This window comes from Schistosoma mansoni, chromosome 1 (assembly GCF_000237925.1).
Source record: "Schistosoma mansoni strain Puerto Rico chromosome 1, complete genome".
Lineage (NCBI taxonomy): Eukaryota > Metazoa > Platyhelminthes > Trematoda > Strigeidida > Schistosomatidae > Schistosoma > Schistosoma mansoni.
Window position 1 is genome coordinate 48,849,491 of NC_031495.1, and position 25,399 is coordinate 48,874,889.

General features: G+C 38.3%; 1 protein-coding gene across 1 annotated transcript; it reads left to right on the top strand.

The window, feature by feature from the left end:
• Positions 1 to 6,441: 6,441 nt before the first annotated feature.
• Positions 6,442 to 25,373, top strand: Smp_048240 (putative mannose-1-phosphate guanyltransferase; the record flags this gene model as incomplete). The annotated part of the gene is made up of 10 exons (XM_018794673.1): positions 6,442 to 6,520; positions 6,558 to 6,655; positions 6,687 to 6,790; positions 9,310 to 9,502; positions 13,934 to 13,993; positions 14,652 to 14,779; positions 18,635 to 18,763; positions 20,922 to 21,150; positions 22,943 to 23,207; positions 25,152 to 25,373. The coding sequence occupies 10 exons, from the start codon at positions 6,442 to 6,444 to the stop codon at positions 25,250 to 25,252; spliced, it is 1,386 nt and encodes a 461-aa protein (XP_018649062.1). The 3' UTR covers positions 25,253 to 25,373.
• Positions 25,374 to 25,399: the final 26 nt, after the last annotated feature.

A 25,399-nucleotide genomic window follows, 5' to 3' on the forward strand; every position in this document is an offset into this window, starting at 1 on the left:
ACTTTTTTGATTTAGTTGTTACCAAGGTTATGTATACTGTAGTGAACATTGTAATATCTAACTTGGTGAATGTCCGCCTTAGGGCTCACAGGGTTATGAACCTAATAGCTGTAATCTCCCAGCGATGGACTGTGGTCTTAAGACCGTGACTTTCACCATAAGACCATTGTGAGACCGGAGAACGAGTACAGGCACTTCCACCATGCTGTACCTCTTTACCTTTGTATCCACTAAGTGCACGTAGACGCACTTCGCCGCGCTGATAGGTATCAGGCACTGTTCAGACCGGCTTATCAAAATATTTCAAACTGTCTGAGTTGCATATATACTCATATGCATCTGCATCTTCTGATATTTCTCGCCAGATTTCTACATCCTTAGTGCATACTAGCATTAGGTACTCAAATATATTTTGAAGTTCATTTACACACAGCTGTCCAACCGCTACTCAGACTCTAGGCTTTAGAAGAAATCTACTGAGTAAAGTCTTCTCATAACGTGAGAATGTTCAAATATCTGTCAGAGTCTTCAGAATTATTGCCACTGAAGATACCAAGGGTACTGTAGTTTGAAGACACTTTAACCAGCAACACCTTCTATAATTGAATCGTGTGCACCTAGTGAAATCAAAAATCAGAAGCGAGGAGGATGGAGGATATGTTTGATAGGTTATCAATTTATCGAGGAGTGACTGATCTAAACTGGCTAGTGATCGCAGGAGAAGTTTAACACGGCGTTTCTACCCGTAATCTGGTGCGGGTGCATGACCGAGAGCCTTCAGCTAGGTGAGTCCACTAAAACTAACGTGGTCAGCATCCAATATCGAACACTTACAGAGCTAGTGATTTTGGGGATTTATTTAACGCTACAACATCCTGTGGCCTAATATACATAGTCTGTGGCAGCTCCTTCTTTTCAAACAGGTAGTGCCGTCATAGCTTTAGGTTCATATGTGCTCACCACTAAGATAATGGTTATTAGAACTAATAATCAATATCTTCATTCTCCTTTGGATTAAATGAAAGAATTGTTAGAAAAATTTATACGTATTCTCTCTTTTAAAATCCACACACCTTTTCCAATAAATGACCGATTCACACCTCTTTCCAAGTTTGAAAGGATATTTGTAAAATTCAGAACACGTTAAAAAACAGTTTATAATGTCATCATCCTTTTATTTAACGCTCAACAAGATCGTGTTAGAGCGGTAATTCTATTTTGGAGGTCATTGAGTCTCCAGAAGAGGTTAGAAAACTAATCAGATCTAGTTAGGGGTCATCTTAACTAATTCTGGCGGTTACACTATTTACAATATTCACAGCTCTCAATTATATAAAAACTCGGTTTATTGAGCAATGGATTCTCAAGGGGTTAGTAGCTAATGTGTTAATTGCAGCTTTTCGTAGTAGACTGTTTCTAAACTAATTCACTATCTGGTGTGACAGTTTATTTAAAGCATAGTTACTTGGTCTCCATTTGCTCAAAAGTTTAATATTGCTTAGAATAATGTATTTGATGTGCAATCTGCACTAGATTGTCGATAGTTTCTAGGCTAATTCACCAGTTGCAAGCATAGAACGGCGGTTAACCTATGTTCCACGAATATTTAGTATTACGGTGATTCAGTGTCACTTTTAACATATCAACATAAAATACCGATGCTGTGTTCCGGCAGAATTGTTATTACAATGTCTGTACTTGTTGAACCCTTCCCGGAGCATCGATCTTAAATTTGGAACTGAAACACTCGAAAGCTTTGTTTAGATCTGCGAGTATAAAACCATTCAGAGTATTTATGTCTTTTGTTATGGCACGAACTACTATAATTGGGTTGGCCATGCACTAATTGAAAATCTTCACTGTTTCGTTGCCGAACTTATGACACAGGTAGTGTTTTCCCCTGTTTATTGTCTTCTAAGGAAAAGATAGTCTCACATGAGTTTCAGCTTTATTGTTTGTTTAAATCCTTAATTTACCGAAAGTTATCTGCAAAGGTATAAGTTAGCAGTAACTTACGTCATAATCGGCTATATCGAAGCCATCTGCACACATGTCAACCGAGACTGGTCAAAATTCATTTTTAAAATATCAACATTTTATTCCCTATGTTCATCACTTATTTAATATTTACTCATAAAGTGACAGACGCAATGCTTCAAGTACTCTAACAATCTCAAAGTTATCTGGTGTCTGTTTCCGGGTTTAAACTACTTACAATAAGATTGACCCGACCGTTGCTGCTACCTTGACGTGGTGGTCGGGCTTGCCTATCGTGATGATCCAATCGAGCTATGCTGGCTGGAACAATCGTTCCTCAAGGTCCTACCATGCCAGACAGGTCGGTTGAAGAGCGGTGAGACTAAAAGCAGCAATCCCAAGGTCCGAAGGCGAAGTCGTACTGCTGACTGTACAGAGGTGTGAAAGCAGTAAGGTGTTTCCTTCAGACAACCAGCATGACAGCGATGCTGCCTTCCCACAAGGAGGGGTGGGGTTAGAAAAGGTCGACCCTAAAAATGCACACCTCGCCTTATCCCACGGATTTCCGTCTCCGGCGGTAAGGACTTTTGAAGAACGGAGCTAACACGTCAAAAATCCCCCACAAAAAGGCCGTGCGTGACCGGCCTCAAGCAGATGTCCCTTGGGCACTGCGGTCACGCTCCCAGGTCGTTAAGACCAACACTAATCCAACTTCTTTTTCAGGTCCCTCAAGAAATACCCTTCCACGGTGTGGGCAGCCGGGAAGTGATACTAGCCCTCATACCCTTAACTGCACACAAGACCAAGTTGGTCGCTTTCAAATCCTTCCTACACCTAATAACTCTGTTATCTCCTCGACTAACCCTTCCTACGTCCTTTTATCGCGTCGCACCGCTAGGGCAAACGATTCGAGTACACAGAACGTTATTCCTGGTCTCTTGAAACCACGCTCTAAACTACATATAGGAACTTTTAATGTCCGAACATTGTGCCAAATAGGACAACAGGCTTCCTTAGCTAGAACTCTAGAATCTTACACCATCGATGTGTGCTGCGTCTCCGAAACGCGCATACAAGATCCGAGTAGTGTCATTCATTTGACCGCACCTAATCAAAATAAAGTTTCATCTCGATACACGCTCCGTGTATCTGGAAGCCCTGACGCTGCTTCCCGTGGCCTCGCTGGAGTAGGTATAGCATTAAGTCCTAGGGCAGAACTAGCTCTTTTAGACTGGATCCCAGTAGACAGTCGTCTATGCGCTGTTCGACTAAACGGATCAGTAAGGACTCGGAAAGATAGGGAAATTCGTCGTTGCCTCTTCGTCGTCTCTGCCTACTCTCCCACTGACTGCAGCTCAGACGATATAAAAGATGAGTTCTACAGGAAACTTTCTGACCTTCTCCGAGAAGCTAGGCGTTCTGATGTAGTAATAGTAGCAGGTGACTTTAATGCTCAAGTAGGTAAACTAAGTGAAAGGGAAGGACACCTGGGTGGATCTTATGGTGTCATGGCGAAAAGAACAGATAATGGCGACCGTCTGTTGCAGCTATGCTCAGATAACCGCCTATTTCTTGCAAATACTAACTTTAAGCATAAGGAAAAACATCTTTTGACCTGGCGACCCCCGAATTCGTCCCAACGTTGGACCCAATTAGATCACATCGCTATCAGCCACCGATGGAGGGGCTCGATAGAAGACTGTCGCTCATTCTGGGGCACATGCTTAGATTCAGATCATGCTCTAGTGCGAGCACGTATTTGTCTGCGTCTTACTGGACGTAGGAAAGACACTGCAGGGAAGCCTCTAAGGGTTCTACTTAATGGTAGGCAAGCTAAGAATATATTTCAGGAACAACTAGAAAAACAGTTAGGCAGCCATGTAAGTTGTGTCCACCCCGAGGCAGCGTGGAATGACATCCGAAAAGCTGTGGAATCAGCAGTGATATCCGCTAATAAGGTAAACCATAACGTTAGGGAGAAACAATGGATCTCGGCAGCATCTACCGCACTGATAGATGCTCGTAAACTCATCCCACCTGGCTCTGAGCATAACGAAGAGCGGAGTCAACTTAAGCGCAGGCTTATAAGAAGTCTACGTAATGATCGTGAACAGTGGTGGGTAGCGAAAGCAAGAGAGATGGAAAAGGCAGCGGCAATAGGTAACAGTAGGCAGCTATTCAGACTCGTTAAAGAAACCGGTATTAGGAACCCGAATATCAGTGAAACCATCTCAGATAAAGATGGGCATATAATTCATTCTCAATCCAGGAGGTTGGATCGATGGGCAGAACACTTTAGGGATCAGTTCAACTGGCCTTCAGCCACACTTCAATTACCCACGATCCCCAGTCGTCCTGAATGGCAAATTGATGTAAGTCCTCCAACCCTCTGTGAGGTTGAAAAAGCTATAGGAAATCTGAAGCGAGGGAGAGCAGCAGGCCCTGACAGGTTGACCCCTGAGATTTTTAAGGATGGTGGTCCAGTACTAGCAGTGAGATTGACTGAGGTCTTAGGTAGAATCTGGGAACTGGACGTAATTCCATCTGACTGGTCCCAATCACTGATTGTGCCAGTTTATAAGAAAGGACAAAAGTCCTCTTGTGACAATCACAGAGGGATCAGTTTGACTAATATAGTGTCTAAAATATTAGCTTCAATAATACTAGGTCGCCTAACCAAAGCTCGTGAAGAGCAGACTAGAGAAAACCAAGCTGGTTTTCGACCTGGACGTGGTTGCATAGACCAGATATTCACCCTACGTCAGGTCCTAGAACATAGACACAAATTCAGACGTCCCACAATAGTAGTATTTCTTGACCTTAAGGCGGCATTTGACTCTGTTGATCGTGAGGTTCTATGGCAATGTTTGTCACTGAAAGGAGTACCAAAGAAGTACATTAACCTCATAAAGGCTCTCTACTCGAGCACAACTGGTCGAGTTAGAGCCTATGGCGAACTGTCATCAGAACTGATTACCACAAGTGGCGTTCGTCAGGGCTGTCCACTCTCCCCATTCTTGTTTAACTTTGTCATTGACTTACTTTTAGAGATAGCACTTTCATCAGCTAAACCTCCAGGAGTTGAACTTTTACCAGGAGACTCACTTGTCGACTTAGAATACGCCGACGACATAGTTTTACTCGGTGAAGACGCTGACAACATGCAGAGTCTTCTGACCACTATAAGCAACTATGCAGGCATGTTCGGAATGCGATTCTCTCCCTCGAAGTGCAAAATGTTACTTCAGGATTGGGTTGCATCGACACCTGAACTAATGATAGGGAGTGAAGTAGTTGAGCGTGTAGACCACTTCACTTATCTTGGAAGTCTCATCAGCCCTTGTGGTCTGGTATGTGACGAAATCTCAGCACGGATACAGAAGGCTCGTCTAGCTTTCGCCAACTTGCGTCATTTATGGCGTAGGCGAGATATCCGTCTAGCAACCAAAGGACGGGTTTACTGTGCAGCAGTTCGCTCCGTCCTACTCTATGGCAGTGAAACATGGCCAATAAGAGTAGAGGATATTCGTAGGCTACTAGTGTTCGATCATAGGTGTCTTCGAAGCATTGCTCGTATATCCTGGGACCACCGGGTAAGTAATGCAGTTGTTAGGAAACGAGTACTAGGTAGGGATGGCAAATCGATTGATGAAGTAGTGAAACTTCATCAGTTGAGATGGCTGGGACATGTGTTACGTATGCCCGACCACCGACTGCCCCGACGTGCAATGTTTCATGGTGTAGGAGTAGGTTGGAAGAAAGCTAGGGGTGGCCAGACCAAAACGTGGCACAAATCAATGAAGTCACTGACAAGTGGACTGGGCCATGTTGGTAGGTGTAGACTACCTGGTTGGGATTCGCGAGATGACAGCAACCGATGGTTAGAGACCTTGAATGACATGGCTCAAAATCGTTTGCAATGGCGAAGATGCATCCACTCTTTGTGTTCTACCAAATTCTAATCTTCTGAATTCCTCATGTCTTTATCTTTTTCTCTTTCCAAATTTATTTCACTGTACTATACTCCTTCAATAATTTCTTGAAACCCCTAATCTTTTGGATTTCTGATTATACTCCTACTACTTCTACCACTATGGGATTTGAATCGACAACTGCATCTCTGTGCTAATGTGGTATGGCAACTCGAACTGATGTACGTACGTACGAAGTTCTACGTTGTGACTGACTGACAATAAGATTGAAATTACAAGTCAACGAGGTTTATGCTGGCGTAAGCTACCTTTAATATCATTGTGACCCTGACTTGACTGGGAAAGTTTCGGCAAGGATTTTTTTGGTGTAGTTCGTTGTGCTCTATACTTGTCTTACATGGCCTCTCAAGGCCGAAAATATTCAGTTACTGATGCTTCCGAAGGATTCAATTACTTATTACATTTCGCTTACCTTTATTTCAGTAGTAACTACTTGGTTTTAAGTGCGATCTAGAAATATCTTCACAAGAAGATGGAAAATGATGAAGTTGTACTTACTGATAGCACGAAAAAAATTAAAGCTATAATCCTAATTGGTGGTCCATGTAAAGGTAATAATTGGCATTTCGATTACTTTTTCAAATAAAGGGACTCGCTTCAGGCCACTTTCGTTGGAGTTACCGAAACCACTTTTTCCGATAGCTGGGTTTCCAGTTGTTTACCATCATATTGAAGCATTTTCCAAGGTAATCATTAGAATTCGACATTGTGATTTAGTTACCGGGATTGAGAGAAATCATTCTTTTGGGATTTTACCAACCAAATGAGGCTCTAAACCAGCTGATTTCAAATGCTCAACACGAGTTCAAAGTTTCCGTTAGGTGTGTAGAGTTTTGATGTTTATTGATTTTCTGTTATTTTTTGGTATTTTTTTGGATACTTAAGTGTAGGATTTAATTTGTCCTACAGATATTCTACTAGAACCTTAAACACGATACTGGCGACCCCAGAGTATATGTGAAAGCTATAGTCATAACAAGGACAACTTGGCTTTAAACTTTATCCATTTCTAAATATAAAAACAACAATTAAAAGAACTATAGTCGTTGAGTCGGACACACGAACATACCGGCCAGTATTGAGTATCTTATCGAAATGAATAAAAAATATGAGTCATACTAAAATTACTTACGCCTGTCACTCCCCTTGGAGGAGCATAGGCCGCCCACCAGCACTCTCCATCCAACCCTGTCCTGGGCAATCCTTTCCAGTTGTTATTCATCCTTTTCATATCGGCTTCTATTTCCCGGCGTAGTGTGTTCTTTGGCCTTCCTCTTTTCCGCTTCCCTTCCAGATTCCAAGTTACGGATTGAGTCGTGATGCACATTGATGATTTCCTTAATGTATGTCCGATCCACTTCCAACGTCTTTTCCTAATTTCCCCTTCAGCTGGAAGCTGGTTTGTCATCTCCCATAAAACGCTGTTGCTGATAGTATCCGGCCAGTGAATGTTGAGTATTTTGCGTAGACAACTGTTTATAAATACTTGTACCTTCTTGACGATGGATGTAATAGTTCTCCACGTTTCAGCTTCGTACAGTAGGACTGTCTTGACGTTCGTATTGAAGATTCTCACTTCGAAATTAGTTGAAAGTTGTTTTGAGTTCCATATGTTCTTCAATCGTAGAAATGCTGCCCTTGCTTCGCCAATCCTCGCCTCTACGTCTGAATCAGATCCTCCCTGTTCATCAATGATGCTTCCCAGGTACGTGAATGTTTCTACCTCTTCCAGAGTTTCGCCATCAAGTGTGATTGGCTTGGCGTTCTTCGTGTTGTATTTGAGGATCTTGCTTTTTCCTTTGTGTATGTTGAGGCTTATTGATGCAGAGGCCGCCGCACATTAGTTGTTGATTTCATAACTTGAGTGACTGAAAACAATCAAGAGATTTTTCTAATATGAAACAGGATCTGGGCGCCTAATAAACCGGATGACCAATACACAATATATCAACGAAAAAGTGAAATCTTGTAAGAAGTTTGTATTTCACAGGCTCACAAAAGAATTAAACTATATTTTTATTGTATTATACATCGGTTAAATTCAGTATTCGTTGAGTACAAACTGAGCGATCGTCGCATGGACACAAAATCACAGTACATTAACTACTAAAATTGAAATCAAAATAAACTGTGTCAAATAAATCAATACAAGTGAAAACACACTGAAAGTCAGTGAACGCACTTCATTTAAATCTGCTTGTTGATTTCAGAAGCGAGTTCATCCTAGAAAATGCTTTTGAGAATTCATCATCCTGCACGCTGTGTAGCCAGTCATATCTCAGTTTCATTTTAATCACCGAGGATTGTGTTCGTTTATATAATTTTTCTTATCTTATTTCACTGTCACTTTGGGTTTTTTTTCTCACAATTATGATCCTTCGTCACTAATTCAAGACAGTGGACTATAGTTTAGTGATTGGATTATATGAAAGCCTTGGCTTACACTGATTAATACTTCAGTTGTCGGGTTATAGACTAGAAGTCTTTTAAGTAGTCCATGAAGCGACAATACTTGGAGAAATTATATTAGAAAGACGTGTATGCAATCTTCCAAACCATAACATTCACATTATTTATGATAATTTAAGGAGTAACTATGTCTGTATCACTATGATAGGCTTTAATTCTGTTTCCGAGTAGATTTGGAGACCAGGATGAGGGTTGGTCTGTCATTTCGAACACAAGGTCTTAGTAGATTTATTTTTAATTGTTTATTTGAACACAAACATTGGTACAAGTACAAGTATGTACCAAATGTATATACACCATACTTCGTCATTCGGTTTGCTTGAGGGCTGGAATACTGCTCAGGCGTCAAGACCGAAGCAGGTGGTTCTCTTAGAGGGCCACTCCTCGAGCCTTTGACCTAGAAGTCTAATCCACAAGGCAGTAGAGTAACGTTAGCAGATGCAGTTCCATGGTAGCTGGATGTCAGCAATCCTTCGAAGACAACGATGATCGAATACAGAGAGTCGTCTAACATCTTCAACTCGGAGAGGCCAGATTTCACAAGCATAGAGCAAAACCGCTCTCACCGACGCGTTGTAGATCCGACCTTTTACAGCCAAAATAACATTACGAAGGCGCCAAAGATGCATATTGTTTCTGAGGAAAAGATCTTAACTAATATTTACTGATCCTTATACTATCCTTACTGTGTTTACGTAACTTTGAAGATTAAACTACAGTTTGGTTTCCTAAACTCTCATATTTTGTCCTTATGTGGAAATGGGCCTAATTCCTAAATAAATTTTAGTAGGAGTTTCATTTGAATTGCATGTCGAAAGATATATATTTATACTTATAATCCTACGGAATGTTGTGCATTCAAATTTAACAGATATTTACAAGAGTTCACATCGCTAGGAACAGCTGGGGGTATATATCAATTTCGTGACCAATTATTATCTGGATCTCCGGATTTGTTGTTCGTGATGAATGGTGATGTATGTTGTGATTTACCTCTTGAGGAAATGCTCGAGTTTCACAAATGTTTGGGTACTGGGGATCGATTTCTAATTATGGCGACTGATGTTAGTTGATACACTTTATTTTATATCGTCCTTAAATATTTGGCTAATAATTCTAATTGTTGATTTCCTCCTCATAACAGGTTCTACGTTGACTGTTTGACAATTTTTCACTTTTGCTTGTTTAAACTTTGTCTTATGAGATTGCTTTGTGGAGCTATATTTTCTTCGTTCCGTGTCGTCAGACTCATTTGTAGTACACATTACTACTTTTCAAACTAGTTGGTGGTGGAAGACTGCAATGTACCTATTAAAAACTGTTTTGCCAATTGTATCAGCATTGATTCGACCCTCACTGTACAATAGCCAATTTCCGAAATGTTATCTATGATTATAAGGCTTTAATTTAGTTAATAACTTCTTGAGAGTAGTCAGGAATTCAAATACAAACTTATTATTTCGTTTGATATGTGTGTATTCTCTATCAATGAACGCCGTACATCATTTCTAAACCCCAAACGTTAATAACAAATTCAAGGTCTTACTTCATAATAGTGGCGTTAGAGATGGGATATCAGTTCTTTAAACGTAGATTTCATTAGATGAATGGATGTCACAGTTAAAACAAGAATGTCTCATAAAATTTCACTCAGTGGATCGAAATCAAAGTGTCATCTTTAGACTATCAACTCACATTTTGATGTAGCTAAAAATGAATTCAGTGAAAACTCCTATAATAGAAACAGTCAGTCAGTCAGTCAGCTACAACGTAGGACCAGGCACATATATGCATCGGTCCAAGTTGCCATACCTCGTTAGCACAACAAGATCAACACCGGATTCATAGAAGTAATTAATTTAGTGGTGGTAGTATATAAAGAAAGGTTGTATATAAGGATATAGTACGGGAAGGAAGAGAGATATGAATCAATTTTAATCTCATAGTTTAAGGGAAGATAAAGAGTGTATACACCTACGCCATTGTGATCGATTCTGAGCCATGTCACCTAGAGTCTCCAACCATTGGTTACGATAGTCACGCGGACCCCAACCAGGTAGTCTGCATCTGCCAACATGGCTCAGGCTAGAAGTTAGTGACTTCAAACACTGATGCCATGTTTTGGTTTGGCCGCCCCTAACTTTCTTCCGACCACCCCCTACACTAGTCAGCATGGCGCGTCGTGGTAATCGGTGTTCAGACATAAGTAACACGCGACCCAACCATCTCAGTCGATGAAGATTCATGACCTCATCAACTGATTTACCATCATTCCCTAATACCCTGCGTCTAACCTCACTGTTACTTACCCGGTGATCCCAGTAGATGCGAGTAATATTTCTAAGACATCTGTGGTCAAATACTAGTAACCTACGAGTATCTTCTACTCTTAATGGCCATGTTTCACAGCCGTAAAGTAGAACAGAGCGAACTGCTGCGCAGTATACTCGTCCCTTAATTGATAGACGGATATCTCGTCTTCGCCATAGGTGACGTAAGTTGGCAAAAGCCAAACGAGCTTTTTGAATCTGTGCTGAGATTTTGTCAGACACCAACCCATTAGGGCTGATCAGACTTCCAAGATAAGTGAAGTTGTCGGCGCGTTCGACTACTTCGCTCCCTATCCTTAGTTCGGGTGTTGACGCAGGCCAGTCCTGGAGTAACAATTTACATTTGGATAGGGAGAAACGCATCCCAAACATCCTGGCATTATTACTGAGTTCCAACAGAAGACTCTGCATTTTGTCAGCGTCTTCACCAAACAGGACTATGTCATCTGCGTATTCTAAGTCGCTTAGTGGTCCCCCTGGTAGGAGATCAATTCCTGTAAATTCAGTCGACGAGAGTGTTATTTCCAGCAACAGGTCTATAATGAAGTTAAACAAAAAAGGGGATAGTGGACAGCCTTGACGGACACCACTTGAGGTTGTAAAATCATATGACAGTTCGCCATAAGCTCTCACTCGACTGATAGTGTTCGAGTAGGGAGCCTTCACAAGGTTTATGTACTTCTCAGGTACACCTTTCAATGACAGACACTGCCACAGAACCTCTCGGTCTACAGAGTCAAATGCTGCTTTCAAGTCAAGAAAAACTATCATTGTCGGACGCCGATAAACGTGTCTGTGCTCTAAAACTTGACGAATGGTGAATATGTGGTCGATACAGCCACGACCAGGTCTGAAGCCAGCCTGATTTTCTCGTGTTTGCAGTTCACGAGTCTTAGTTAGGCGCCTGATAATTATTGAGGCTAGTATTTTAGATACTATGTTAGTCAGACTAATCCCTCTATGGTTATCGCAGGATGATTTTGACCCCTTTTTATATATTGGGACAATCAGTGATTGTGACCAGTCGGATGGGATTACATCCGTCTCCCAGATTTTAGCCAGAATATTAGCCAACCTAATCGCTAAAATTGGACCACCATATTTAAAGACCTCTGGAGCCAATCCATCTGGACCAGCTACTCTTCCTCGTTTCAGATTAGTTATAGCCTTTTGAACTTCAAGTAGCGTCGGGGGGCCTACTTCAATGTTCCATTCAGGTTTTCTGGGAATAGTGGGTAGTTGTGCAGTAGCTGAAGGCCAGCTAAACTTCTTAAAGTGTTCCGCCCATCGTTCTAAACGTTTGGGTTGAGAGCAGATAAGGGTTCCGTCTTTTTCCTAGATTGTCTCACTTACACTTGACTTCTTAATTCCAGTTTCTTTTATTAGTCTGAATAGTTGCCTGGTGTTGCCTACAGCCGCTGCCTTTTCCATCTCTTTCGCTTTCGTTGCCCACCACTGCTCACGATCGTTCCTTAGACTTTTAGTTAACCTAGATCTAATTTGTTTACGCTCTTCGTCATGTTCAGAGCCTGATGGGATGAGTTTACGCGAATCCATCAGTGAAATAGACTTAGAAGAAATCCATTGGTTTTTTGGAGCCCTATGGTTTAAATGACTAATAGATGTTACTGCTGTTTCCACAGCTGTTCGTATGCCTTTCCAAGCAGCATCTGGGTCAGTCTCGTTTACAGAACTGCCTAGATGTGAACTCAGTTGTTTCTGGAATTCGCATTTGGCTTTTTCGTCCTCCAGTTCAATCCTAATGGGTCTTCTTAGTGTACTTTTCCTGCGTCCATTGAGGCGCAGACAAATGCGCGCTCGTATTAAAGCGTGATCAGAGTCTAAACAAGTATTCCAATACGAGCGACAATCTTCTATTGAGCCTCTCCAACGATGACTGATGACAATATGGTCTATTTGAGTCCATCGTTGGTTTGGTGCAGGTGGTCGCCATGTTAGACGATGTCTCTCCTTATGTTTAAAATTAGTGCTTGCTAAAAATAAACGATTGTCTGAGCATAGTTGCAACAGACGATCACTATTATCTGTTCGTTGAGCCGGAATACTAAAACACCCACCTAAATGTCTTTCTGTTTGATTTAAGCTGCCTACCTGGGCATTAAAGTCACCCGCTACGACTACTATGTCTGAGCGCTTAGCTTTCTGAAGAAGCTCAGAGAGTTTTCTGTAAAAGTTATCTTTCACTTCATCATGGCTGCAGTCAGTGGGAGCGTAGGCAGAAACGACGAAAAGGCAACGACGTGTGTCCCTATCCTTCCGAGTTCTTACGGATCCATTTAGCAGTAAAGCAAAACAATTGATCACTTTTGAATCCAATGACAGTTTAAATTAGGTCGTACAGTAAATGAATAAGAATTTAGTGTATCAAATAAAACATCTGAAAAAACACGTACGCAAGATCGATTTATGTCAGTTAAAATAAACATCATGGTTTTAGTTCAGAACACAATGAAACATCACAGAAGAATCAACAGTAATTTATACACCCGTCTAGATCAACAGGATGGATTCCGTAAGAACCAGTCATGTACAGACCGAATCGCGACACTACGGATCATTGTTGAGCAGTCAAGTTAATGGGATTCATTATTATGCAAGAGCTTCCTTCATTAGGAGAAAGCGTTTGACTTTGTGGATAGACATACCTGAACTTTGCAATGCCAAAGAGTACAACAGAAAAGTAGTGTGTGGGATCCTCTAAGACTGGTTGTGCTTTTCGATTCATTTGAATGACTTAAATTCACTTATTAGGATAAGTCGGAGTTCTGTAAAGTTATTTTACACTGACTATGTAAGGACAATATACAGTAACCACTCAACGTTTTTAGAAGGCTACATCGCCTTACTATCCTCACTCAATATACCTGTGGTTTGTTGATATTGTTACCTAGTTACACTTAACAGGAGTGACTACAGAAAATCTGTTATTCTTGAGAATGGTTTCAAACTCCAAGTTATCTGGGAGTTTAAACAAAAACTAATGCACCGAAAAAATCTGACGAATACAACCGGCTATGGTAATCTGAGGTGACAGTCCCTAATCGGTTCACTGAAGTTGTAATGATTTATTCTCTTGAATTTTGATATATTTTCATGGGCATCGTGAAGTTTCTAAAAATTTCGTAATTTATTGTTCTTAAATAGGCGACACGTCAACAATCTATGAAGTTCGGTTGTATTGTTGAAGACCCCAACACCCATGAAGTGAGCAACTGGTTATTCATTAAAATATTTCTGGTTTTAACATTTCTTTTTCTTTCCCATTCAATCAGTCTTAATTTCACTTTAGTGTATATGCTTGTAAATAACTGAATTACTCAATACCACACTGTTGCATCAATTGGTTGTATTTGTGTGTGTTGTCTAATCTCGTGTAAGTGGACTAATATCCTTCTAAGATATATGTAATAATGTCACTCAAGTCAGTCAGTCGCAGCATAGAACCCGGTAATTATGTACATCGGTCCAAGTTGCCATGCCCCCATTAGCACAGAGAAATGGAATTGTCAGGGCAAATCCCAGTATACTAGAGACGGTAACAGTATCAGTGGTGATAGCAAAGATTAGGTATCGAAGATAATTCAAGATAATATAAATCAGTGAAATAAAACAAGTTATGAGGAATTCAGAAGTTCAGGATTTGGGGGAAGATAAAGAATGAACATGTGTTCCAGCCCATGTATGTCGTTGGAGTCATCACGATAGGCAAGGTTGACCACTGAGTCAAAATAGCAGCTGCAGTCGGCAATATCCCTCAGAGATGTAATATATAATGATGTGTTCTACACGAAACTATTGGTAATGCTTTTAATTCTACACATAAACGTATCACTTTATTTATTTAATTCTCAAACCGTTAAAGGTTATGCATTATGTCGAGAAGCCAGCAACGTTCGTCAGCACAACAATAAATTGTGGTCTTTACCTATTTACTCCTGGAATATTTAAATTTATTCGTATAGCTTTTCTTGAACATCAGAATCAACTAAAGTAAGTAGTTTTTCGTTAAATGCAAGTTTTCAAATATAGGTAATTTAAATCAAGCTCGTAAATCAGCTTATTTAAGTAACGATGATAAAAGAGTACTAGGAAATTCACTCAGTCAGTCACAACGTAGAACTTCGTACGTACGTACATCAGTTTAAGTTGCCATACCACATTAGCACAGAGATGAAGTTGTCGATTCGAGTCCCATAGTGGTAGAGGTAGTAAGATTATAAGCAGTAATCGGAAAGATTAGAGTTTGAAGATGTTATTCAAGGAGTATAATCTAGTGAAATAAACTTGGAAAGAAGAAAAGGAAGGTATATAAAGAGTTCAGATTACAATTTGGCGAAACACAAAGAGTGGATGCACTTGCGCCACTGCAAACGATTTCGATCTATGTCATTCAAGGTCTCTAACCATCGGTTACCATCATCTTGCGGATCCCAACCAGGTGGTCTGCACCTACCAACATGGCTTAATCCACTTGTCAGTGACTTCATGGGCTTGTGCCACATTTTGGTCTGAACGCCCCTACCTTTCTTCCAACCTACTCCTACACCATAAAACATCGCTCGTCGGGGCAGTCGGTGGTTGGGCATACGTAACACATGTCCCAGTCATCTCAACTGATAAAGTTTCACTACTTCATCAATCGATTTGCCATCCTTACTTAGTACCCGTTTCCTAACAACTGCATTACTTACTCAGTGGTCCCAGGATATACGAGCAATGCATTGGAGACACCTATGGTCGAATACTAATAATCTACAAATACCCTCTACTCTTACCGGCCATGTTTCACTGCCATAAAGTAAGACAGAACGAACTGCTGCGCAGTATACTCGTCCCTTAATCGATAGACGGATATCTTCCCTACGCCATAAATGACGGAACTTGGCAAAAGCTAGACGAGTCTTCTGTATCCGTGCTGAGATTTCGTCACACACCACACCACAAGGGCTGATGAGACTCCCAAGATAAGTGAAGCGGTCGACACGCCCAACTACTTCACTCCTTATCATTAGTTCGGTTGTCGCTGCAACCCAATCCTGAAGTAACATTTTGCATTTCGAGTGGGAGAGTCGCATTCCGAATACGCTTGCATTGTTGCTTATGGTGTTCAGAAGACTGCATTTCATCAGCGTCTTCACCAAATAGGACTATGTCATCGGCATATTCCAAGTCAACGAGTGAGTCTCCCGGTAAAAGTTCAACTCCTGGAAATGTAGATGAGGAAAGTGTTATTTCTAAAAGCATGTTAACGACAAAGTTAAACAAGAATGGGGAGAGTGGACAGCCCTGACAAACACCACTTGAGGTAATCAATTCTGATGATAGTTCGCCATAAGCTCTAACTCGACCAGCTGTATTCGAGTAGAGAGCCTTTATAAGGTTAATGCACTTCTTTGGTACTCTTTTCAGTGACAAACATTACCGGAGAACCTTACGATCAACGGAGTCAAATGCCGCTTTAAAGTCGAGAAATACTATGAGAAATACTAACGCTTCCTTGTATTACACCACTTCTAACAGGGACAGTGTAGACGATGAATAGTTAATTTTAACTATTTAATGTCGGTTGCTGAGGAAGGAATGAAACGAAGCAAGCAGAGGGTTTTGTACCCCGTAAGATGCGAGTTTATTTATAAGAATATATATAAGAAGGTATCGCAGTCCGAAAATTTAGTCAGTGAGCTCAGGAAGTCTCAGTCAGCATGCTTATTGTCTATATATTGACGGGTTTCGTTGTATGGGTTGGTTATAAAAAGGACAGATAAGGAGAGCAAAAACTACTATTTTATGGTCAGTGCTTTCAAATTCATTGTATACTTGTACGGATAGTGGGATGACATCTCTAATAAGTATTAGATCAGGTATATTATAACGCCTTGTTTGGGTAAGAATCCATTGTGACCAGCAGTGCATGTTAATGGTTGTTGAGAATTCATCATTACATGACTGACAACTCCCGGTATTCCGCTTTATTCCAGGGTAATTGAAATCTCTTGTAATAACCTAAGCATTGTAGTTTAGATCAGATGCATGTATAAATGCATTGATAATAAGATCATTCACATTATCCGAACTATCAGGAGCTCTGTATATACATTCCAGGAGCGGATTATGATTTAGGGTGTTGATTGATATCCAGACCGATGCAGGTAAACTACTCAGGACACTGTCTTCAACTCTATTATTGTTGGGGGATCCAAAGCATATATAAGACAACCAATCCCTCTCTTAGTTTCTCTGTTACAGCGATAGAATAGGTACTTCCGCATATTTAATTTGAATCTGATACTGTTTGCGAGCACCATGTTTCAGTGACAAGTATGGAAGAAGGCTTGGCTAGTAAAGCTAAGGTTCTCAAGGCCGAAATTTTATTTAGAAGTGAACATGCATTGATAAGTAATAGGTTTAAAAAGGGAGTATGGAATGTAAAAAAAATCGAGAATATCCCTATCGATGTTATGTTTTTTAGGGTTACCTGGACGACAACACTAAACGTGGTGTCAGAAAGCATATTTTTGTATGGTTGAGTCAGTGTAATATTCTTGGTATTAGTTTTGGAACTAGACAGTTCTGTATGTACTTCTTTTAAGCTTAACAGTGTTTGGAAAGATTTCATTTTAGAATTAAGTATTTGGGTATGCGCTTTTAATGTTACACTGGGAGATATTAGATTAATGTCTACTTAAGGTATACATTGGTTATCTGAGGTCACTACGGGCATAAATGGCAAGTTAGCACTCTTCACTCATATATCAGAGTATTGACTGACATGCGATGGGTTAATTGCATCAGTGGGTCCTGCCGCTGAGGCAACGGGATTCCTCGTGATCTCTACATCGTTTTCGTCTAAGGTACGCTTTTGCGTAAACCTTTGGTGGTTTTATCTGAGACTGTACGAGCGTTCCTAAACTTCGTAAGTGCACAGATTAACCGTTCGGATTCCTTCAGCTGTTCAGCTAATAAATGTGAGTCGAATCTACACACAAGAGGGCGCGAGAACTGGTGCTTTTTATTAAGGCGACTATATTGACATAGATTATCTTGAAGGTTAGATGCTTTTAATATCGAGTTCCTCAAAGATTTAAGGGCAATTTTTTCAGGTATGTTGTTGGTAATAACATCATTTCGAGGGGTCAGTTGCTCAGTAACTTCGCTAGCAATAAAATTGATAACAGATTCTACTTTGATAATATCGTCAAGTCCCACAGGAGCCACATCCTTCGACAATAGTTTCAGTGGTGATAGTGCTTTTGTTCTTGCTTAAGGTCGTCATGCTCTGATAAAGAGCCCTCAAGTGACCACACTTTAGAACGCATATTGCTTAATTACTTATATATATTATCTAATTCACTCTTAATATTATCGATGCTTATTGACTCATCTACTGAGTCATCCATCAGCAAGTGTGCCGTATTATTGTAACGCATAGTTCAAGCGTACCACGGATATTATGATTTGAAGTATTTATGAATGATAAGTGCTGTTTTGTCTTTATGTAATTTAATATTCATTCCATTATCATCACAAAGTGCATTTAATTATGGAGCAATTTTCGTATTATTTTTTAATGAAGGATCGAAATTGTCCATATACCTAAGATTATTTTTTATTTCTCGAAAATCATAAAACTAACAGTTTTTCATATGTTTATACAATTTCTGACGTTCGTTATTACTACCAAGACTACAATATAACACGTATTTGACCTGTACATCGTCGATTATTATTGTTCTGTAACTCTTAATAAACAACATGTCTTGTGTACTGGATTTTTTATTGATAAAAAACTTTACTTGTGATTTGTCCAATCTTTTTTCCTTGTTTCTCTCTCGTATCCAATTCTAGTTATGATTTAAGGCCTTCGTGCAAAGAAACTATTCATTTAGAACGAGAAATATGTCAACCGTTAGCTGGAAGTGGGACTTTATTTGTCTATCATACCAATCGGTTTTGGAGTCAAATCAAATTTGCTGGGTAACAAAATTTAGGAAGTTATCTGTTGATGTTCTTTATTTTTGTGAAAAACATCAATAGACTAGTTTTTCTTAGATGTGGTAATCTTTTATAACTCCTTATTAATTGAATTTATTGATGTATAAAGTTTTGCGCAAAAGTACCGTGGTTTTTATTTCCATAAGATAGGTTTTACATGTGGCTAGTTTCAGTTATTTCTAGCTTTAATCATGTATTTTAACACAATTTTCGATATAGTTTGATCAGTTCTGAGCACTAGAAAAATATGATATTAACCATTTCTCAGTGATTAATCAATGTACATATCTCAGTCGTAGCTTTTCAGGCTGTGAAACTGAATGACACAGGTTTGAATCCACCAGAATCAACCTCTTAAAGATTGCAGGTATGTTCTGTTGACAAGTGTTAACTAGCGCGTAATTCAGGTCCGAGCTTTCCTGTTGACTACTTTCAACCACCTAACGTATATTGAAAAATGAATTCAACATGACTCACTTAACTGACATGTTAAACTAGTAAACTATAAAGCAAGAAATCTGATGGTTGGAAAATTTTAAGCCGAAGTTTAAAGTCTGATGCGTCGATAAGATACTTCATTATGGTTAGTGTAGATCACAATACTCTTCACCTACTTAACACAACGTGTGGAACCCTAATGATTTGTCACTGACACAAATGTTTGAATAGCAATCAGATTGGAGTGAGTTGTTATTTAATCTGATCAAAACTCTTCCCTTGATATGCATATACATTGACTGATTCAGAAAACTGAATTTATTGCATTTTACTATAGTCACCAACAGAACTAACTTTCCATTGGAATATCAATGATATAAAAACCAATCAAACGGCGTATTTTTAGGAGGCACAGTGAAACTGAGACAACACACACCGCTTATCTCTTCTGTTATCTGAAAACCTTAAAAGTTTTTTTGCTTTTTTGGAATATGCATTCTATTTAGTCATGTAATCATCCGCTAATGTTAAGAACTCTAGGTTCCATATGCCCCTTATTCAGTTGGAGACTAACACATCACTTACCGTTACTGAGTGTTTATGTAATGGCAAATATCACAAACAAATGCAATAGGTTTCAGAAACCAATGTTGAGTTGGTAGTAATTATGCACATGAAGCATTCCATTTCGACTATTGTATTTTCTATTTTATAAGATATTACTGCTCACGTCGACATGTTATGCACTTGATCTTTTATAGGCAGATATCATATTAATTCCACTGACTAAACAAATTAACATATCTCCTACGAAACTAAATGATACAAAGTTTTATCTTAGTACTTCCTGATTTTTAATTACATATAGCCTAGATTGGTTAACTTTTTCAATTTATGACAATGCAACTCTTATGTTAACAACGATTTATGAACAAGAAGTTTGATTACATTTTCTTTGACTAGGAACAACGCAATTTTCTAAACGACACACAATTCGATGCAAGTGCGAAAAAGACGAAGAAAATACATTTCACTGATAACTAGTTAGATGTTGACTAAACGTAGACTGAACTCAACTCAACTCTGATTAATCATTTAATGTCAGATCAAAATGTCATAGGCACCCAGTAGTAATTACAGTCACATAATTAACCTCTTTTCTGTAGTTAAATATCGTTACTATATTGTTTTAGTAGACTTAATTGTGTAATTCTGTATTTTGTGGATATTCCATAGACAAATTAAATCTATGAGCCTATCTTAACAATATGTTTTTCCACTAAACAGGGTTGAGAAGCGGTCGTAATTCAAATACACTTATTTCAATTTGCTATCCAGTTTTATATTCCAATTGAAATTTAAGTCCAGTCTGTGGCAGGACGCATCACTTTTAAGTATTTAATTTTGCAATTTAGTCACATTAGCTAAAGATGAGTGTTTGTTACTTTATACGTGAATTTCAGAATCACCACATAACAGCAGTCTCTGAAGAAGTTCACCGAGATTTATTTTTTTGATAAATGTTTTTAATCGTTATACAAATTTCAACCAATATATAAATGACTGTTGCTTCTCAGTTAATTTTTTTTTAATATTGCCTATCTTCAGTCTTACTACCTGGTATTATATTTTTTAAGTTCATCAGAAATTTTGTCATATATCTTAATAACTGAATAATTTATCTCGTTTTATTTTTGTTCAGTGCTGTAATCTATGCTAATCGTCATATATTGTCACTTTATGAAAGAACACATCCTCATAGACTTGCTAAAATGACAATACCAAGTTCATCAAACCTACAAATGTTAGATGATCCCATTAATTCATCATTAGTTGTAATGAATGGAGATTGCCAACCATCAATTTGTGGACCGATTATAATTGGTCATGTATTCATACATCCAACTGCTTCAATCGATCGAACAGCTGTTGTGAGTATACATGTGATATGAAAAATGATTTATTCTTATCATAAAATCAGAATAATATTCAACAGTGAATCAAAAGTCATACTCTGTTTATTTGAATATAAAAGAATCTTTTAAACTTTATATTACCGAAAATATTTTCACCAGCATACATGCATAGAAATAAAACGGCTGTAGTATAACGATTTCATTATTGAATGTAATAGAAAAATCCGATTAGTCACGTACGATATTAAAGACTAGTACGAGTATATTTACCAGTTCAAGTTGTCATATCACGTTTCATTACGAAAGAAATAGACCAGGTAAAAGGTAGAAGATATGAATAATAATATCTGTGTAAGAGCCTAAACATAAGCAATATTTCTCAAAAGGAATTAATCGGAATAAAGGATATAAAGTATAGTGTTATATTAAGCTAATAATTTAGAACGACACCATTGAAACTGGTTTAAAGCAATATCACTACATCTCTAATCATTGGTTGTAGATTTTAAGCGGAAAGTCTACATCTCCCCATATGACTTTCTCTAACATTTCATAGACTAACACTGTGTTTCCGTTTGATTGTTCGTGACCATTTTCGCCTTGTTTGTATATAAGCCAGCATTGGTCATTGTGATATATATATATATATATATATATATATATATATATATATAAAGTTTCCAGAAATAAATTTGAGTGGTTGCATCCACATCAAATCATGTTTTATTTTTGATTGAGATCATGAAACGATCAATGTTAGACCTCCATTGAAAACCTAGAAACACTGGACGGCCGTCCTAGTATGGAACTCCTCAGCAGTGCACATCCACTACTCCATACGCGGAACTCAAACCCAGGACTTTCGGTTTCGCGCACGAATGCCTAACCTCTAGACCACTGAGTCGGCATCCAACGTGGTTAATGTCTAACTCCAACCGTGGATCGTAAATGTGCACTGCTGAGGCGTCCCATAATAGGACGAAATGGCCGTCCAGTGCTTCCAGGTTTTCAATGCAGGTCTAACACTGTTCAATTCATGATCTCAATCAAAAAGTCAACAAACTCCACTACCTCATAATGATGTGTTTTATTTATTCACTTCCATCAAAATAATTTCAAAGTAGTTTTTGTAACCTTACGAGTCTTCAAACTTTTCGTGTTTCGATAGGCTTTTCAACGATTGAAGGGAATCCCTGTGGTATTTATTTGCCTTATATTCGTTCAGTTTCAAACTATAAATTTTGGAGTTATTTTAAACGCTTATAAATTTTAGCAAATAAAAAAGCTAATTGCTTAAAGGAAACTGAAAGCAAATACATCTATGACATAGTCGTATCTGATCCACATAATTATCCAACTACTTATTCTTAGTCGATACTATTTATTTTGTTATTTTATTACTGAGCCACATACTTCGTTTGAGAAGCATACATACATATAGCCTTGATGCAATCACTGAATGTGCGCGTTAGAGTTATTTCTTTATCTGACGACCCTGGATCTTATAACCTTTACATTAAAGTAAGGAAGTTTATGTATTCGTTTCATATCATATTCAAAGATCATTTTCAGTATAAAAGGATAATACTTGTTGGCAAACCGTTTAGAAAATAGTGCATAACGTACTAATGTATTACATAATTTTCAACATACTTGTTTAAAAATTCCATAAGATTAAATTAATTTCTAAGTTCTGAGTAAATTATTGTATTTTCTTCTTGTTAAATTTTAATCTGCTAAACGTTTAACTCTAGTTCTCTTTATGATTAATGATCTGAGTGAATTGGCTTTTTCTATTGATTTTCAGATAGGACCCAACGTAAGTATAGGTGAGCGAGCTGTAATACAAGCCGGCGTGCGTTTACGAGAATGCATTGTACTCAGGGATGTTGAGATTCGCGCACACGCTTGTTGCTTGAATGCAGTAATTGGATGGAATACAGTTATTGGGGAATGGGCCCGTGTCGAAGGTACACCCAACGATCCTAATCCTAATAAGCAATTTACCAAACTTGAAGTTTTACCTGTTTTCAATGTTAAAGGTCAACTAAATCCATCCATTACTGTGATTGGTGAGTTCAATTTACTGTTTATTATTACGATTGAAGGATAATGAATATTTATGATCTGCCATAACAAATAATATAAAAATCAATATAATAATGAATAGAGAAGATTAAATACCATCAAATTTAGATCAATATCTATGTGTACGAAAGAAATATAAGTAAACGATGACCATTGTATGTATTTTTATCAATTTATACAAAGTTGACCGAGTCTAGAAATCGGCAGGAATTCTAAACTTATAATCCAGGGTGGTTTTCACAATGCGTACTTTATTATTATCTCTGTTTCTCCTTACTTTTTAATTTGTCTAGTTGCATAAATATTCTTAACAAGTATACGTGTAATCAGATTGTTCGAAATGCGCAAATATGTCACATATTTCTGTTGACCTTTGTCTTCTCACCGCATCATCCAAATTTATCAAAGGGACTAGTTGTTTTAAATTCCAAAGTTATTTTCGGAATATATATGTATGTATGCATGCCGTGAAACTATCTGAAGATACTAAGATTCGTTGCAATTGACAGTCTCAAATACGCTGGTTACGGCTATTAAATGTTTCCCGAGTTCCCTTTCAGTATACTCTTAGTCTCAGGATATCGTTGGCAGAGATTTACAATATTTAGTTTTACTGTCAGCCAAACCAATACATTAATCTCATCTCATTTCTAAACCCTTCATCATTCAGTAGTACTTTGAATTTTGTCATAAAGCATCTTACTTCATAACTGAAAAATCCAAATGCGTATATATCAAAAAACCATTACATTTGGTAGAATATATTACGTCACCCAGCCTACCAATAACAGAATTAACATTCCTCATCCAATTTACTGTACGTACCAACGACTATCCGCCTACATCGTTTTTGAAGACTAAGGAGCTGTCGAAAATTCATGATTTCGTATTCAGTGACAGAATTCATGAAGTCAATATTCAGTCACCTGAGACTGTTTAAAAAAAAACTTAGCGGAAACGAGCCATTGAGCGTACTGAAAAATAAAGGTTAACACAGAATGGAAGTTAAGCAAAATAGCAAGATAAAGTAACATAAAACAAATACATATTAATTAAGTAGACAGCGAACATCGATTTATCTATTAATAAAGGAAAGCAAATCGATCAATTTTCTGTAATTATCGATTATCATATTCGTGAGTGGGGTAGAATACTACCTAGGAGCCTAAGGCGGAGAAATTGGTTTTCCTAGGCGGTCACAGTGCGTGCTATCCAATGACAGCCAGAGACTGATTTTGGTTGAAATAGCCTTCGTTCCCCCGGTTTCTTGTTGGTCATCTATATTAGTTTAAAATCACGGTTTTCCGGCTCCTTAAGGCGAACGCTTTATATCCACCAACTCGGTTTGAGACCGGACGTTCACTTTCTTCTCTATTATTTTTCACCAAACACATATCCGTCACGTGAAGATAAACCCTATGCTCACGGGGTTGTATGAGAGCATTTAAGAGTAAGAGCTAACTCTCTACACCTTTGGCTGTACCAAAACATTTGAGGTCAGATGATTACGTTCAAAGATTCAATTAGTAGGGTACCTATTAACAGAGATAATCATTTCGAAACAAAATACAATTTATCTTTAATAATGTGGTGTTATTTATTCCTTTAAAACTTACATTCAATATTTGTGAATACATTCTAATTAAAGCTGTATTCAAGCCCTAAATAAACATTTCAGTCCATAATATTTCATAAAGTTGCGAGAACTGACAATCAGTTGGAGTAGGATTGGTTTTGTGAATTTCTGAACTGTTTTAACATAAAACGACTGTGATAGCTTTTGATGCTTAACATAAAAGTACTTATTACTCCTCTTCATTTATTTTTTTCATTGTCTATCTTATAGATTCGGATTACTGTTCATATCATCCATGTCTTGTTTTAAATTGCAATTTATAGCTTTTTCCCCTAATTTGCTTTTGTCTTAGGTTCCAATGTGGAAATTCCTCCTGAAGTTATTGTCCTGAACTGTATAGTTCTACCACACAAGGAATTATCACAAAGCGCTAGAAATCAAATTATTTTGTGATGTACGTGTAATCAATTTATATTAGTACACAAACGTGTGTATACGGGAGACAATATTGTATACAATTGGAGCAACTCCCAACTAATTGGTTTCAACTGTTTGTTTCCCTATGTAATTATTAGGTGGTTTGAGCAATGTTTTTTCTTA